Source organism: Aythya marila, assembly GCF_965140915.1.
Source record: "Aythya marila genome assembly, chromosome: 7".
In the NCBI taxonomy this organism is placed as follows: Eukaryota; Metazoa; Chordata; class Aves; order Anseriformes; family Anatidae; genus Aythya; species Aythya marila.
In genome coordinates, this window is record NC_139048.1 from 37,304,564 (window position 1) to 37,323,913 (window position 19,350).

At 37.7% G+C, this 19,350-nt stretch overlaps 1 protein-coding gene across 1 annotated transcript in view; it reads right to left on the reverse strand.

Annotated features, from left to right (window-relative positions):
- GRID1 (glutamate ionotropic receptor delta type subunit 1) overlaps positions 1 to 19,350 on the reverse strand; it is a gene marked incomplete at its 5' end in the record, with an annotated part of 538,355 nt that overhangs the window by 93,129 nt on the left and 425,876 nt on the right. Inside the window, 3 exons of the mRNA XM_082765290.1 lie at positions 4,111 to 4,230; positions 5,521 to 5,682; positions 16,770 to 16,943. Coding sequence (XP_082621416.1) covers positions 4,111 to 4,230; positions 5,521 to 5,682; positions 16,770 to 16,943 — 456 coding nt within the window. The remainder of the gene's footprint in view (positions 1 to 4,110; positions 4,231 to 5,520; positions 5,683 to 16,769; positions 16,944 to 19,350) is intronic.

Sequence of the window (19,350 nt, forward strand, 5' to 3'; positions counted from 1 at the left end):
CAGAAAGGCTTTCATTAATAACAATTAATAATGTAGATGATGAGTAGAGAGGAAATTAATGTAGACCTGACCTCCTTTCCCACTTCATGTCTCTTCTACTGTGATAAGCATAGTTTGCCACTGACAATTACAAACTAGCTCTGAAGAGATGGTCTCTCCAATGCTTAGGAATGTATGATTTCTAATACTATGATTCATTCAATTTCTTGATGTTAGCAGCTAAATAATTTTGTTACAATCCTTTTCTATCAGAGTTCAAAACATTATACAAAGCAGATAAATGCCCTCAATTTCATGCTACACTTGGGGACAATGAGCCAATGAAGCAAAATGACTTGATCACTCCCAGCCACTGCTGGGAATGAACCAAAGGAAAAAAGGAAACTTAAGATGAAGACAAAAATGTGAACAAACTTTACTCATCCATGCCCCTTGTGGCACAAATGGTCTTCTCTAACCAACATAATTCTATGATTCTATGTGGGTTAATAAATAAATAAATAAATAAAGGAAAAATAAATAAAATTTAAATGAGAAAAGACAGAGCCATGTTGGTAAGCTGTGCATTCATAGGAAGAGCATTCAGTGGTAATCCAGCAATTAACAGCAACCAGGGCTGGTATTGGTCTTGATGCACAGACTCTTAGCACAGGGAGCAGGCGTGAGAGGTGAAATGAGAAGAAAGGATCTTATATCAGCTACTAATTACAACCTAAAAATGCTTTGAATATAATAGGCCATTAGCCTCATTCCAGCTTTTCATAGGCTGTACCTGCATGTTATACCAATTTTTCCAGATAGTTCCACAACCCTCCACCCCTCTCCATGTTATGTTTGTGATTTTCATTCATTCTTTCAAATTTCATTCAATTTAAAACAATAGCATGGCATCAGCTGTTAAATTTCCTTACTTTTTGTCTTTTCAGTTGATTCTGTTCTATTTTATACTTTTTACAATTCCTTTATGTCTGTATCTGCAAGGCTGTGGGTATTTTTTTCCTTTTGTATTTATTTTTTTAAATATACAGATGCTCAGGTTGCTATTTTAGAAGGTGTTTATATGCACTAGGAACATAAATCATACAGCAATCATCAAGTACTAGGTATTTAAGCTTTTTCTGTTTCTCTGACAATCTTACCCCTTCAACCTTCAAACACCCTGATTGGTCATCACATCAGCCTCTTTTTTTAAGCATGAATAGATCATATTTTCTTAACTTCCACATGCACACAGTGAATAGAAGGCAATCACCTCAGCCTTTTGTAAAACAAGTTGGTAGACCTTAAGTGACTTTCTCTGTTCTTTTATGTTTAAACCAAATAAATTAGAGCATTTTCTGACGTTTCCCTTTCATTAAAGTCTGCCCAAACAAAGGAAAAGAAAGCATATACAACAACAACAGCAAAATACATGAAAGCCACTACAAGGTTTTGCCACAAAAATGTGATGTTGCAGTTGTGGAAGAAAGGAGAACGTGTACCAAGAGAGGAAATACATATATTTACTTGCATGCATAACTCAGTCACACCCAGGGGAAATTAAAAACATTTATGGCTGCAGAAAGACCAGATCTGAGGGCAACTTTGAAGAGTCAAGATGCCTCTGCAAAAAGGCGCTACAAAAGACTTTCTAATGAACGTTGAGTCTTAGGGTACATTACAACTTTTGACTGGATTCTCTTTAAGTCTCAACACTCATTGTTACATTGCACTACCCTGTCACAGATCGTAAGTGCAAAGGCTTTTTGTAGGGTCAGGGCAGGAATGAACAGATACAGATGTTCTTCATACAGAGGAAATGAAAACCATGCAGAAAAGTACCTCTGTTTTGCACCAAAAGTGTCCCTCCACAGCTAAATCTGAGGAAAGGCTGGTATGGAAACAACTGACAATAAATCAGAATTGATCTCTCACTCCAGTAACATAAAGAAGACAAGCATGACTTTTAGAGCTTTTAAAAGTACTTCTGAGCTGTAACATATTTTTGCTGCAATAATAAAAAGTCAGGCTGTCAAAATAATTGAATACCAGTAGTTCCATGGTAGTTTTGCTCTGAGAAATATTGTCATTTCTAAGTTCTTCTATAGACTGCTGGGCATATGCTCTTGCATATTGCTGACTTTTTGCTCTCTATCTATTAGGCTAAGAGGATCATTTTCAGAACTTCGTTTTAACTCAGAGTAGTATTACACAGCCAGTAGCTTTTTATCCATTTAGAATTATGCTACTTTTCATTTTTGGAACTGTGTAATGTTCTGCATTTAACATCCAAAGAAAGAGTTAAGCCTTTCTACATTAACCACCTAATCCCAAATTAGCAAATTAGGGATCAAAAGTGATCTGTACTATACCAATTTGGTCATTTTAGTCATCTTCCAATTTAGTCATTTTTCCCATTTCTTTGCCTTGTGGTCTCTTTTGCGTGATATGGTAGCTATCTCCCCACATGTGGATTACACCCCAATTTGGCCACTGTGCTGAACATATTGAAGTGAAAGCTTTTGCATATATATGAAGTGTACATTTTAAAAGAAAAAAAAAAAAGTAATAATGTATCACATCATAATTTCCATGTAAGGTCTCAAACATGTTCTGAGTGATAATTATGCTGATTTTACTGAAAGTCACTTGGGAAATGTGTGTCAAAATGGAACTGAACTCAAGTTGCCTGATGGCACCCAAGATATGTGCTGGCAATAACACAGCACTGACAGGAGACTCATGCTTTTCTGTAGTGCCAGGTGGAAACACAGCAGGATACTCCTAAGCATCTAACATGGCACTGGATACTTCCGTTTTGCGTACTTGTACATAAACCTATGTACTTCTATTTATAAACACAAATTGCTTTCTAGGCCTCCCATGCCAACTCTGATTTATTACATAGGAAACACTATTTCCAATATGATCTTAATTTTTCATCACTAGGCTAGTATTCAGAACTCATTGTTCCTCACTTGCAGTACAAAACTTCTAGAAATCAAGTAAAGTGGACTGAGAAACAACCTTTTCTGGTCATGTCAATATAGGAGGGTGCCTAACAAATCTGAAGTCTTCAGAGACATTTTCTGGCAACAGAGGTTTTTCAATTATATCTCCTGGAGTTCTATGCATTGCAAATGCTTCTCTTCCTTCTTTTGAATTTCTAACAGATAGCACAAGCTTTTGGCTCCATGTCCAGAGTAGTCATGCCAAATTACACTCTGAGAGAATCTCAGGTTAAGCTATTTGAGATGATAATGTAAACACAAGATCTTAACTCATTTTTCCATTTAGGCTGGTATAATTCAGGTAAATCTAAATGAAACACATGAAGCAGTGGCCAAACAAAGAACAGAAAATAGCATAACAGTTAATTTTGCATGGAATTTGACTTACTCAGCTCTACTTAATATGGGAACCACGGTCTGTATAGTATTAGTATCTGTATTTCAACCAGATGACTAGTATAGGGACATATTTTAGACTGGGTTCCAATCAAAACCTCACTGTTCAAGTCAGAGTTTCACTTATTTTTGAAACATCCCCTCTGCAGGAACACGTTCTCAGTAGCCTTCTCAGCCCATGACAGTTATGTCAGTGACCCCGTGGAACCACCCTACTCCCAGTCTGTCCTTGCTCCACCAATCACAACTGACAGGTAATACTTTACTTCGTACAATATAGCATCAGCCATTTCTCAAATTATCTTCTCTAGAGCTTTCTAATTTATTTATTTCAGCTTCTTACAGCCGTTACACCTTACACCTTTTTCTATTTGGGTAACTTATAATCTCAGTTAGCTTCCTTAATAAGACAAATGTCAAATCATTTTAGAAATAAAATACATGAGTAGAATTGTGCAGCCTTCACTATCATGTTCATAAGCACTGTCATGTCACTATATCATTACTGCACATTGGAAAACAAGTTGAAGGACTCCTCCCTACCAGTATAAAATTAGCTTTCAACATTTAAGCATATGAGAAATTAGAAAATATTTCTCTTATAGTAAATATCTTCTGTAGCATAGCTCCTATTTATTCCTAGAAAATAACATTTTCTCCTGTGAAACAGAATGTATATTATTTAGAAAAAAAACAAAAAGAGAAATAAGCAGCATATCCTTACCCTCCGGACATCTTTGCCAAATGTTTCACTGTAGCTAGTGCCCAGTATTTCAAATTGAACATAGGGGTTGGCGCCATCTTCTCTAAACTCCATAACACCAGTAAGCCCGGTTATATGGCCCTAGGGAAACAATTTGCAAAAACTTTAGAATAGAACAAATTTGCCTTTATAAACACTCCTTTCTACTAAAGATATGCCAAATCTGCTTTGAAAAATTTTACAGTGAAATCTAAATGTAGCAATTGCATGTTCTTCCATAGTTCCAACAGTGCCGGAAAAACTTATATGTATTTTTTGAGGAAATATCTCTTCACTAACATATCCACTGTACATCTTGTCAAAAAGTCATCAGGTCTTTTTCTCTAATAGTGACAGACACCAAAGAAAAGGAGGGCCTTGGTGGAACATGAGACAATGGCTTTTCAGTGTAACTGATGGCGGTGGGTTGAGTCTGGTGTTGAATTCAAAGGCATGAAAATCCAAGCCCAGAAGAAAGAGTAATGCCTTCTGTGCTTCCAAAAGAGGCATGAGGAAAAGATCAAATTTTAAGTACTATTTTGAGTACTCTCTGTAAAAGTATCACTACGGGCTTTTGGGGGTTTGTAGCAGTAAAGCTTGAAATGACACTAAACTTTGAGTTAATTTATCAACAAAAGATAGTGCCATTAAGATTGGTCAGAGCATAACACAACACTTCAATGAAATTGCATCATTTTATTAGAGCAAAAATATTTCATCGATATATATGAGTGAACAGGTTGTTTCTTTTCACAAATAATTGCTAAAGTTATCATAGGATAAAATTAGTACTTTTTTTCCACTAGTATTTGTGATCTAATATCTTCTATATAAGAGGCTACCATGCATATACAAAGTCATAGTACTGTCCGTATCTGAGTAATTCAACATACTGCAAGACAGTGTAATTGCTAGTGACAACTTAGCTAAATCACATTGCATTTGCTCTGGGCTACAGCACATAAATGGATAGTTACCAATGCTCAGCTAACTTATGAAGCTAGTTGAGCTGCAGTAAATTGAACCTAAATCTTAAACCTTATCATTGGCTGGCCCCTCAAGCTCCTTAAGTTCTTTTGAGGAAATTATTACGACAAATGCACATATCTATCTGTATGACTGCTTCTAATCACATTACCTCCACAGAAGGTACCTATGATAGCAAGAGAAGTAAAACACATATCACTGGAACACAGTGTGTGTTATTTGTTTGTAATAAATCGTTGGCTTGTTTAATAACAGTAGATCATTTCTAGTAGTTGTAAATCACTTGCTTCTAATAAATCAAAGAGAAGTTAAACAGAAGTCAAAAACCTCTTAAACAGCTAATCTCAAGAAGAACTGGAACAATTCTTTCAATTGCTCAAACAACTGTGGTTTGTCTATTCTCACCTTCTTAATAGTCTCTAGCATGGATCGTCCTCCATTCCAAGGTTTGGTGGATTTCCTCATGCAATTCAAACTTGCCATGCTGTGCCATTTCCTGTCCTCCAGTTTTCTGTGGAAAGCATTGGCTAGCATGAGCACACTGTCATACAGGTACAGGTTGGAAACCTGCAAACAATAATAAGAATGAGCCTCTCTGTTTATTTAAGCATTGTTTAAAAGAAACTGTAAAAACAAGCAAACAAACAAAAATAAAAGCAAAAAGACAAAAAATATCATCTAGGCATGTTTGAGATCTTCAACAGTTAAGGCAATTCAGACAAACACCAGTGCTCACTCCCACCTTCTCTTTTCAGCCTGGCACCTGGGCTCTTCTGGCCAAGGGACTCTGGTGCACTTGCTTTACCTGTGCATTACCTACCCTACTGCAATGCAGTGCTGTAAAGATGTAAAAGATTGAAGCTCAAACATAAACTCAAGCTCCAGAAGAAGTACAACTATCTATCAATAAAAGACAAAGATTACTACTTTGTCAGTCATTTCAGCAAGGAGAAAATGATGGAACTGAATTAAGCTCTTAGTCTTTTTCTCGTTTGTGCAATCTTGGTAATTTCTAGCACAGCAAAATATAATACTAATGCATCTGTTTTGTACGGAGGGAACAGAAAGAGCAGCATTATTTTGGCATCATCATCTCTCCACAAAATCTAAAGGAGACTGGTCACTGTTCTACTTTCTCAGGAAGGATTTATTTCAGCCTCCCTATTCTCCTTATGTGAGAGATAACAGCAGCAATAATTGACAACAAAGGTTCCAGTAAGAACAGTGCACTAGTAACATCCAAGCATTCCTTTTCCAAAATTTTCCAAACCAAGACACAGCCATGGATACAAAATCAGATCTTTGACATGTGGCAGTATCCACTGTAGGTGGTAAAATTTTAGCAGTGGAAGTTGTTGAGAAGGTGCTTGGAAATAAATAAATAAATAAATAAATAAATAAATAAATAAATAAATAGGTGCTCTCCACGTGTTTGCAGCATTTACAGGCACTCTTCAAACCAATGCACAGATTCAGGGGTCTCGATTTACTCTTTGCTAAATTCAAACTACCAGTTAGCATTAGGTGCCAGACATGGCATTTTTTAATTTTATATTGAAAAGATATTCATCTAGCTTTAGCCCTGGTGATCCGTGAATTTGCCACTAAGCATTTGGATTTCTCTAATTCACCACAGATGATGGTGCCTGTTGAACTTAATGCAGCTAAATACTTCCTATAAAACATCACTCAGCTGTAAAGCTTAAACACATAATACTGTTGCATCAGTGTCTAAAAGTAAACTTCTGATACTGTGTTAAGATCCTAATGTTAAGTCAGAAATGTTCCATGTAATCTGGAGATCAACATAAATTGAGAATTTAGTCACTTTGGGAAGTTTTCTGGCATAAATTAATCTGACCAAAATATCTTAACAAATATGTAAACAAAATCTCATTTTGGAACAATTAAAATAGGAAGAAAATACACACAAAAATATTGAGGATACCCACCTATTTAAGTGACTATACACAAACAGGGATCTTAATGCAAAACCCATTTAATACTATCACTGAGAATCTCACCCACTTGGTATAGCTAGTTTTAATGTCATCATCTTTCCTTCCTTTTCTCTCTAGCCTTCCTGGAAAAAGAAAAAAAAAAGGCAAAAAAAAAAAAAAAGCCCACATTCCTTATATTCACCACTTGCTCTTGTTAGTCCTTGTCCTTTTCAAAGAGTTTCCAAAGCAGCTAATATCCAGATTTCCTCTTTTTAAGAAAAGTATGTACTTGAAGAGTTAATATGAGCTCCAGCAAGTAAGCTGCTAGTTTTGTTAAGTCTCTTTTGGTCTACTGCATTTGTCTCCCTACTCCACAGATATTTTCCAAACAACTTTCAAATAAAGGAACCAAGCAAATTCTTATTATTCAACAGGGCACTTTTCCTCTTCTAGTCTCCACTAAACAAACAAAACCAACAACAATAACAAAAAAAAAAAAAAAAAAAAAAAAAAAAAAAAAAAAAAAAACCTTGCTTAGAAGTACATTTTACATATAAGGAAAAAGGAGATTTCTTTTTATGCCATTAAAGACAGGATCCTCTTCACTCCCACTGAATTTGATTAAACCCACTCTTTTAACTGACAACTTATTGTCAATTTGCTGTGGAACAGCCACAAACCAGAATTGCTTTGTATTTTCACAGTTTGACACTGTTCTTTTCCAGCTCTGGGAAAATGCAGCCTCATTCCTGAAAACAGTTTGCTAGTAGGGAGTTTTAAGGTAAAATACAAGATGAACTTGGGTGCAGTGCTTTCCTTTTCTTATCTACCTTTTATGATACGATTATCCAAATATAAGGTACTAAAAGCTTGAGAAATATTTTTGACTATTTTAGCGACCTTGCATGCAACTCAAATACTCCACGCTATATAGCAAAACAAAACAATCACTGCACACAGAATCACACACAGAATTATAGGTGTTGGAAGGGAACTCAAGAGCTCATCAGGTCTAAGCCCCATCAGTCCTGAGATACTACACCACCTACCACAAGCAACACCACACTTGTGTGATAGCGATTGGTCTCTTGGTGGGGACATTGGGGTGAGTTTCCTGCTTTTGAGGAGGGGAACAAGGGTGACATGGGTGCCAAACTACTTGTTTACCAACCTAACGCATATATTTTAGTTAGTCCCATAATGGATTTTGTTTCACTATTGTTTTCTTTTTTTCATTTGAAAGAATGATATAAAATAAGTGACAGCACGAAAGGGTCTGCACAAGAGGAGTTTCACACTGCCTCCTTCCTTCTGTCATGAATCTATGCAGCAAGGCAGAAGTAAATGTTGCAGGGGGCATAGCAAGTTACTATTTTTTGTCATGGAAAGACTACTCTGCTACATCATGCTGTGCACACTGATCCACTGGTATTTTGCCACTCCAGTTCCACTGCAAAAATTAGTATATGGTACTATTTAGTATCAACAAAGTACTTCTCATATAATCATACTCTAAGTATTAGTCAATACTGACATGCATGCATTTGTAAGTTTTAACTTTTATTTTACCCATTGCTCACTGATGGGTCAACATCCAATGTAAAGGTAAGTTGAATTTTATTCACATAATCAAGAATTCTTTTTAGAATACAAAATATGCAAACAGAATTATGATTCCAGTTCTAATCTGATGCCCAAGTAGTTTTGTAAGAGCACAGCTGAACAGGAGCATCCTTCAAATCTACAAGTGTTTTTTGTTGTTGTTTGTTTTGTTTTTGTTTTACCTGACCATTTCCAGACTACTAAAAATAGCGAGAAATTAAAGGGGAAAAAAAAAAAAAGGAAAAAAAAGTAAGGGTTCAATACAAGGAATTAACAATACTTCCAGAAAGGAGATAAGGTATACCATCATCTCACTGTGATGTATATTTTCATCATCTTTTTTACTAATCTCTTTTTGAGCTAGAAAAATAAGAATACTTAAACTCTTCAAAATAAACACTTTCTGCCTGAATTCATTACTATGTATATATTTTTCTGTAGAAAAATTTTACTGAATTCAAGACACAGACTCTGGCCTGATCTCACATTTAATCCAGTGCTACAATGATTTCCTTTATTTTCTATGATATTCCATTTAATACAGCAACAATTCCACACGCTTTCACTGCTTCTTCAAAGCAAGGTAGTCATAATAACCTTGCTCACAACATGATCCTACTAAGTTGAACACTTAAATCTCTTTCAATAGCACCATCAGTCACTGTATTTTAGAACAGACTAGACTAAAATAGTTCAGTTGGAAGGGACTGCCAAAGATTACCAAGTCCAACTGCCTGACTACTTGGATGCTCACCAAAAGTTACAGCGTGTTACTGAGGGCATTGTCCAAATGCCTGTTAACATTTACAGGAACGGGGCACCATCCATTGTGCTGGGAAGCCTGTACCAGTGTTTAACCACCTTTGCAGTAAAGGAATCTTTCCTAATGTTTGGTTTGAGCCTCCCCTGCTTCAGCTTTGCCATCAGTGACCAGGGAGTAGAGACCAGCACCTCCCTTGGTGCTTCCCTTCCTCAGGGAGTTACAGAGAGCAGTGAGGTTGCCTCTCAGCCTTCTCTTCTCCAGACTAGAGGACTGTTTCAGAAGAAAAATGTCTTCCACAAAGTCTCTCCACAAAATCACAAGTTTGCTACAATTTCCTGAATACTGATGTTGCAAAATGAAAAAGGGTTGATTGGACAAAGCCTGTATGCACTTGTTACTGCAAGTGCACACATATTTCAATTTTCGGCTTTCAAACCCTACCTGCATATAAAAATGACCCATGAAGGAATTTGTGAAACAACCAAGGGATCAGCTATACCCTGTTTCCACCAGTGCTGTCCGCGACATAAGAGATTTGAAAATCAGTCTTCAAGCAGCTATTCAGAATTGATAGCAAAGCAAGGGAGAAGGAAAAAAATGTCCATGGATTTGACTCCTTTGGGTCTTCCAAGCTCTGTAGCGTTTCTTATTTCCCTTACTTACATATTCTCGGGGGAGCAGAGGAGAAACAGACAAGTATCTGCCTGCAGGGATGCCCCTTGATATAACAAAAATTCCTAGAGTAGAACAACATGTTTCATTTCTGTCCTGTTTGGAGAAAGGAACTGTAATTTTCAGTTCCTCCTTCACTTGATTGCTGAGAGTTGTAAGAGCTAGAAGTAATATTACTAAATGCTTTCTGACCTATCTGCTATAAGAATGATGTTGACTGTTTTACAAACATATTAAAGAGTTTGCACTGTACGTGAGTAACTTTAGGTATGTTCTGCTATATATTCTAGAAATTACTTCAGGAACATTTTGGATCCTATTGGGAACCTTTATTTCACAATGAAGAAAAAAGCTGCCATGAACTCGTTGAACGGAGCAGAAACTTTCAGTATGAGAATGGAAATCTTTCCCTATTTACATTACCAGATGTGATTTTAAAGAGGTTTCCATGTGAATTCTGCGAGATTTTCCAGAGTGAATTTAAAGCTAAATATGAAGATTGCTTTTAGCTCCTTCAGAAGCCCTAATCATAGACAAATGCTCTTCTGGGAAGAACAGCAAGCCACAAAGACTGACCCCAACTTCTGAGTTACAAGCAGAGACAGAAGTCCAGCCAGACAAGACCACTGAAGAAATCAGCTAGGAAGACAAGCAGGCACCCAGATGTCACTGCTTCAAAAACTTATTCCCAAACTCTGCATCTGTATCCTGCTGCTGCCAAAATCACCCTATGAGTGGCCACAGCAGTCAGTTCCAAGGATGAAGCAGATGGAAGATGAGCTCAGACCGAGCACAGCCTGCCAGCAGCAGAAATGCTCACTGCCTGGGGAGTGATATCATTGTGTTTGCGTATGCACACACCAGCACGCACTGCAACTGTGTTTCAGCTTTCAGAGTTCAAGTACTGATAAACACAGTTAGGCACTCGTGTCTCTAATGACAGGATGCATCTTTCTAGGAGTAGTGAAGATCAACAGTTTGATTACTTACGGTATAACAGCACGCTCACAAGGATATTGTTAGGACAGAGACACTAACAACTTGACCCATTTCATTTTCTTAAATTAGTTTGCAGAGCCCATTGTAGACTTTGTGTGAATGCCTGTTTTAAATCCATGCTTTACTGCTCATGGAGAACAAAATCACAGCCGACAGTCTGGCATTCATGAAAAAAGCAGAGTCAAAAAGCAAACTTTCATTAAAGACTCAAATGTCAGCTTTAAACTTCCAAAGGGCTATTTATTATCACTGAGGCAAACAAAAGCCTGAATAAAATTTTCATGAAACGACAGAAAACCAGACCATAGTAGTATATTTAGTCAAGCCCTCCAATGTTAAGGAAATTAACTGGTATATTATTTAGTGATTTGTCCAGTTTTGTTTAGTTTTAAGTGTCAAACAATGGGGTTTTTGAAGATTCCTTTGGAAGCCTACACTATTAGAATTTTTCTTTTATTTTCTTTTTTATTTTTTAATAAATAATAAACATTCTTTACTTCTTTTTTAATTTTCCCCTTTTTACTGCGTTATCTATCTCACACCACTCTTCTCCTTACACACCGTTTCTAATCTCGGAATGTTCCCTTTCCTTCAGCTAGCTACTACGAGTATTTCTCTTAATCATGTGTATTTTCATACTCAATATGTTTTCTAACAACATGTTAACAATAAATCCTGGATTATAGTGTAAAGCTCAAACTTGTCAGCTGAAGGACATTGGCTTTGTTCACCAGACATCTCAAAAATTTGGCACAGCCAACACTCACTGTCCAGGGAGACATTTGATAAAGCATACTGAGAACAACAGAGTCAGACAGCAGGACAGGAAGTGGAAAAATAGAGTGTAAGATGATAATTTTACCCTCTATCATATATAAATAAATAGGGATTCCTTGTGTCACTCAGGGGAAGGAGGTAGAAGAGAGTGGATGGGGGGAATGTGTTCCTAGTTTGTTTTAATTTCTTACTGTTCTAGTCTGCCAGCAATAGTCAATAAATTAGATTAATCACCCTACATTGAGTTTGTTCTGCCCATGATGGTAATTGGTGAGTGATCTCCCTGTCCTCTCAACCCTTGAGCTTGGAAAACATAGTAATTTCTTTCTTCCCCTCGTCCTTTGAGGACAGAGAGTGAGGGAGTGGCTATGTGGAGTTTAGCTGCCCAGCAGGTGAAAACCACCACATGTTCAAACCTCCAGGCTGTCACAAAATTGCACTTGGTCAGAGGGAGGGTGTCCTTTTTTTAAAAAAAAATATTATTTTTTCAAGCCCATACTTCTGCTAACACACCTAAAGACATGCTATAGGGTTTGAGAGAAAGATACCCCATGCAATGGGTGCTGAAGTCAGTTCAAGACTAATTTTCATTCATGCAGTGCTAAGAAAACAGATTCTACTGTGACTGAACATCTGGCCAATAGTCCAAACTAAGCTTTGCTAAAGAGACATGCAAATATATGTTTATAATGAAAAGAAAAATGTGGCTCATTAATCCTTTATGACAGAAAGTATATTTTTTAATAGGGCTCAATCAATATTTATTGCTCCCAGTAGCACTTAACTGTTGTGTGATAACAGCAGTATAAATAGGTCAAATGACAGCCAGGTTATTTAGTTGGATAAAATTGCAGGATCAGGCCCTTAAGTTTATGAACCAAAATGCTGGGAAAAAAAAAAAAAAAAAAAAAAAAAAAAAACAACAACAACAACAAGCAAACAAACACCTCCATGCACAGAGTGGCTAAATTGCAGCAATTCCTGAAAGAAGACAGTTCAAAAACAAAAATGTAGCTCTGAAGAAGCAACTGCTAAGAGATGCCTACAAAGTTGTCTGATGGTCTAGTCTTCAGCGGATGAAGTTTTCACATGGAAAGAAGAGCTGATGTTTCAAGGAATACCCTCTCACACTTCTTAACATCTTCTCTTTAAATATGTCAAAGCAATGCCTGGAATAGTTCTTCAGTAGAGAGGCGGGACTCTCTATCCTTTGAGGAATAACTATTATTTTTGTGACACAGTTTGCTGGAGTTTTCTTCTTTTTGCTCTTCTAATCTTACTATATATATTCAGACCATGCTAAATAACTCCAGATATCCTGCGTTCCTGTAATGTGTTTTACATATTTACAACCTATGTGGCTCTCACATAGATTGAATTTATCAACTGTCTAAATAGTAAAAAAGGGAAGAAGGAAACTGTAAAGGCAATCACTTTTCTAAAGAGAAATATTTCCTTAAAAACATAACCATAAAAACAAAAACAAAAACAAAAACAAAAACATAACCATAAAAACCACAAAACGTAAACGTATCTTTGTCAAAAATTAAGTCTGTAGACAAGCTTCAAAGCTAATGTTTAAAAAGAAAGAGTTTGAAAAGAAGATTCTGCATTCAAATTCTTAAAACGGAATGTATAAAAACTATCTCTGAAATCATCTTAACAGTTTAATAGTGGTTATCTTGCCAAACACCATTCAAATACGACAGGAATACATACATACAAGGCATATAGGATTAACTGGATTAGTCTTTAAATCCCAACATGCCTCAGCATTCTTTCTCCAGACAAGGCAATACTGACAATGCTGATGTCCCAAACCACACAATACTCATCATCAGTGGAAGACAACAAGTGCTACACTTAATAAAAAGTGGAAGAAATGGACACAGAAAATCATTTATGAAGAATAAGACAGAGATTAATATAGTCCTGTGAATTCAAATAAAATGACCCAGACAGAAAACCTTATAAATACTTTTCTCCAGTTGAAGCAGAAACTCAGCTGGGCATATTATATGCGCAAGAAATAAGGGTATGAGCAAAATTTTGACAAGTGGGTTGATGGAATAAGATTGGATTTCCACAAAACATTCAGAACAGATGAGTTTTTGGATGAGCTTGCAGAACAGCCTGATCTTTAAAAGCCTTGTCAGAATGCCAAACTGGGATGATCACCCACTGAAAAACAACTTTTCAGGATATGGTACTAAAGACACTGAGAACAAAACCATGCCAACAAGATTTTCATTAATTTAGCCAGAACAAAGTTAATAATCCATGATGTAAATGTTTCTTTCTTTACTAGCTTGTTAAAAAATGCCAAATTCTCCCCTATAAAATGTTACAGCTAGAGGCTGACAGAGATTAGCTTATTCTTCTTCAAAGTCATTAAATAAATAATTAACCAACAATAGCTGGTAAGTAACCTTGACAACAAAGAATTATTAATATGAAATTGCCCAAGGGAGCATGAGCCAGGGATTTCCAAACTGTGGTGTTAATCAAACTACTTCAAAGCAATGCAAGGACTCAGTGCCAGCAGGCGGTCAGTGCCTCTAGTGGATTCATACAGCCCGACACAGAGCTCGGAGCTACTGCAGCCTCTGGTAACAGGGGTAATTTAGTGATGTACTTCTTTACAGCAAAAGGTCAAAACAATTTTTTAAGCAAGAAAAGGGAAACAGAAGATTGGAAGTACCTGAATTGCAGGGCCATTAATAATAGGCCAGTCATACTTAGAAATGAATATGAGCTCTATACCCACAAGGTGTTACATAAGATGTTTTGGCAAAGACTATGAAAAAATGCAGATATGCTTCAGATATAGCAGTGTATGATAAAAACATCCTATATTCAACTTGTAGAAACTTAAAAATAACATAAGATTACTGAGCGTGGTTAATCTGAGAGACTGGTAATAGTGAACACTGCCCTTCAATTTTCTTAGTATTCCTTTTCAGTGTAGCTGGATGTGAAAGGTATGGAATCAAGTTCCACAATATTACCTATATACCTCTCCACCTTTCTTCTTTCTAAGTTCCTTGAGAAGGAAAATAAAGAATAACATTACTGTTCCATTCTCTTAATAACTGTTTCTAAGGCAGTATAATATTTCCAAAGGACAGAAAATCTGAATGCTGAAGATGTTCTGCTTCTCAAAACCCACACTTGTGAAGCAGTAGGAAGAGTATTTAGATTCCTAAAGAGTCCTTTGTCAGTGAACTTCAGTAACAGGGCGTGAGGCTATTCATGCTAGCAAACCAATTACTGGTTTAGCAAATAACTTCCTCAGAGAGGTGTCTGCCAGCCCTTCAGATGAGTCTCTGAATTACATTATGCATAAACCAGCATAGACAGAAATACTCAGAATCCTGTCATAATGCAAGATTGTTCCCCAATGAGTGATTTGTTGGTGCAGGATAGATAATTTTTTCAACATACTAGAAATTGCTTTGATCCTCTGAAACGAGTGGCCTTTGTTCTCATTACAGTATACCTCAAAGTTGATAACAAAGATCAAACGTGTCTTTTTCTTTCAAATACCAAGATAAGCAGAGACTTTCCCTACACAGAAAGAGCAGACCAATGCTCAGAGAGACAGTGCATGTTATGGACATTTCCTAAAGTCTGCCCCCCAAACCCACTCTGACCTGAGTCAGGCAGGGGTTCTCTTTAAGGAAGAAATTCCCTTCCTTGAAGGTTTCAGTTCCTACAGCTAAAACCTTTTTTAGTAGGGCCCAAACAAGTATAACATACATCTGTATCCACGTTACTTAAAAAAAACCTTCTCCCTATGCATCTCTCTCCCTTCTTCTTCTGATTTCCTGTAAGCCTCACACCTTGCTCTGCAGAAGCTCTTCCAAACCAGAGAGTGAGTTAACCCCTGGGAAGAGCCCTTTTCCTGACCATGCTGCAGAAGCCCAGACTGCAGACAGCCTCTTCCCCACAGCCTAACCAAACCCTAAATAGACTCACCCTCACACACAGCACCCATTCTTCCCAACTCACAGGTTTGACATTTGTATATGCACACCATCTGGGGCTGAGATCAAACTTACAGTAAAAAGGCTGTCACCAAGCTTGCACGCTCAATCTTACTAAAGTTTTCAGTTTTATCCAGCAGCTTAAAAAGTACTACAGATGAAATTCTTAGCCATAACTAAAGTAAACTAGAAACACAGAGAGTCCTATCAAAAGCCTAAGACCCGATTAAAAATTCTTGCACTATCGTTGGAAATAGCTACTAAAACTGGGCTTAAGCTGAAATTAATGCGAGAAAAATTCTAATAACTGGGATAAATTACCAAGAAATCTTGACACAGTGCCTGCATCACAGTCAAACCTATTACCAAAATCTGGAACTCAAACTAGCAGTGTCTGTTTCACATGCTCAAAAAACTATCAGCTGTGAGAGACTTCTGAGACTACTGAAATGGGACAGATTGAGCACATCAGGTGGATTCGGTCCATTTAACTAAATATGAAATGCTCCACAGTCTAATACCGATCAAAGTTGTTATCCGTCCAGATTAACTCTTTCACATCAGATATCTAATAGGCATAAATATGACTGTGACACCACAATACTATAATAGAACAGCACAACTTTTTTTTTTTTTTTTTTTTTTTTCCACATACAAAGAGAATTGTTAAAGCATGACATATCCAAAACCACCTCTGAGTTAGTGCAGCTGCTTTCCAGTACTTAATGGACATAAGATCGTATCTAAGGAACTCATTTCTGGGAAATAAAGAACTAAATCAGGAAAAGCTGATCAAAAGTTATATGCAGATTTGTCTGCATTAATTTTATTCTTCCTCTGAGGTAATTCAGTCACCGAAAACTATCTCATGTCAAACTCCTAAAATGGACTTCTCTGCTAGGCACAGCTACTGACCTGCAGCATTTGAAGATAGCCTTCTTGTGGATCACACAGCAGTGATGATATTCGGTGATTGTTCCTCATGCACCTCTGATTGTTGTCTCTTGAGAGCGGGAAAATTTGCCGGATAACTGTCATCCTCCCCAGAGCACTATGTACCAACTCTAATATTTCATTATCGGTGATTTCCTGTGAATGGAGACACAGTCTTTTAAGAATATATACCTGCCTAGACATTTTATATTTATCTTTTATTATTTGATAAATGTTTTTAAATGAACAGTGGAAAAAAAAAAAAAGTTACAGATGTGTGTGTTTTATCTAGGACAAATGTTCATATTTTTTGTTTGATAACAGCACTTTTTAAATGAATCATCTGAAACAAAAGAAAACAGCTTAACACAGTACCATCTATTTTGGCAATACTAACATATTGCGGAGGTAGTTCCTCACAGAGAAGCACCAAGATGGTCTCAATAGGTTTCTAAGTAAAAAACAAGAAAAGTCTTCAAACAAAATGTATATAGAAAGAATGTTGGTTTAACAGAATAGAACCTTACTACATACTCAGAGCAAAACAACAAATAGAAAACATTACCATCTTTAGGAAATATGGCCCCTACATCTGAGAATGTTGCAAGATAGTACTTTTCCCATAGAAACAGTAAATTATTCAGACTAATCCTTATAATAATGTCTCAGGGAAGACTTCTGAGGTTATCTACATTATGAAATCTAAAGTACGTGAAACTTTATGGTAGGGATTGACACATACATGAATGCGAATTTCTGCATACAGAATAATGTGGGATAAATAGAATCATAGAATACCCTGAGTTGGAAGGGACCCACAAGGACCATTAAGTCCAACTCCTGGTTCACACAGGACCACCCAAAATCAGACCATACATGTGCGAGTCTTGCCCAAATGTTTCTTGAACTCTGACAGGCTTGGTGCAGTGATGGGTTCCCTGGGGAGCCTGTCCCAGTGCCCGACCACCCTCTCAGTGAAGAACCTTTTCCTGACACCCAGCCTCCTTTCAGAGTGGACCTTTTCCTGACACCCTCCCCTGTCCCAGCTCCATGCCATTTCCTCGGGTTCTGTCGCAGTCCCCAGAGAGCAGAGCTCAGCGCCTGCCCCTCCGCTCCCCTCGTGAGGGAGCTGCAGGCCGCCATGAGGCCTCCCCTCAGCCTGCTCTGCTCGGGGCTGAGCAAACCAAGGGCCCTCAGCCGCTCCTCATACATCGTGTTCTCTAGACCTTTCACCATCTTCACAGCCCTCCTTTTGTATGATCTGTAGTATTTTTTTGTCCACAGAATCACAGAAAGATATGAGGAAACCTCAAGGTCATGGACAGAGCCTGCATCTACTGACTGCCTCCTTCTGACTACTTCAATTGCAATTGAAGCCAACTCAACCACATGCTTTTATGTATTTTGTATCTAAACAAACCCTCTATTTTTACCCTAGGAACAAATAGTTTGAAAATCATGGTCTTAGCTGATCTTGAAATCATAACAGTGGTACAGCTTGTGATGGCTATTTCCTACCAGGAGCTCACCATGGGAAATGACAGGCAGTTGCACCAGACTGCATTCGTTCCCTCCGGCGCACCCTTCTCAAGGAACGGCTTGACATCCAAGCTGCATACCAGTGCCACGAGCAGCTTTGCAAGTCACATCAGCCCATCTCAAGCACAGGTTGTCTGCAATCTGCAGATCAGGGCCACCCCACTGCCAAGGTCTCTCAGAGGGCTGCTAACAATTTGTACTGCTGTACTCGTCCGTTTTGTTACCACAGCCCACACCTTGTGATGTGTCATCAGCAGAAGTGAACTTGACTCTGTACTTTTAACATTCAAGAAAAAATAGTTTATTTTCTTGCCATTTGCTCTGTCAAGCTGTGAGTGAAATGACCGTGGGGTTGTTATAATTACTTGTTACGGTTGACTAGTATTGTAACTTTGGCTCAATTTAGTTTTTCTTTGCTGATTTCCCATCATTTTTTAGGAACATGAATTTTTAACTTCATAGAGGGTAACATTCATTGTATTAATGACAGACCAACTGGTGAAAAACAAAAATAAATATATTCTAAAAGAAGCCAAAGATTTTGAGTCTTAATAGAAAATTCAGGGCTGTGCCTGTTGCCTTGCAGGGGGTCACCGCAGGAGACCCTTGAGCTCTAGAACAGTCCTTCAGAGAGCGGCCTTTGATTCTTCCTCTCTGGGGCTGAGGGTGTTAATGCCACAAAAGATGTTTAAGTTTCTGCCACCACGGTCTGAGGGGGAAACAGGTTTGTGGGATACCTTTAACTCATAACCCTCTAGGTTGCATCCCTTGACTGGCAAACTCAGACTGACTGGAATCAGAAGATATCTTTTGAGAAAAAGACCATGAGTCATCCAAAACTTCAGTTAAATCATGCCACATGTATGGGAGAGCCTAGTCACTGTACAAAGAAGAAAACAGGTAGGCCTTTCAAGGCCAACCACAGGCTGACTCCAGCCAGGGTGGTGGTACAGCCACGTGGCTGTAGGGGCACCTACAAAGCAATTGTGGGGCACCTGGGGCGGCTTCACGAGTGGAACAGTGA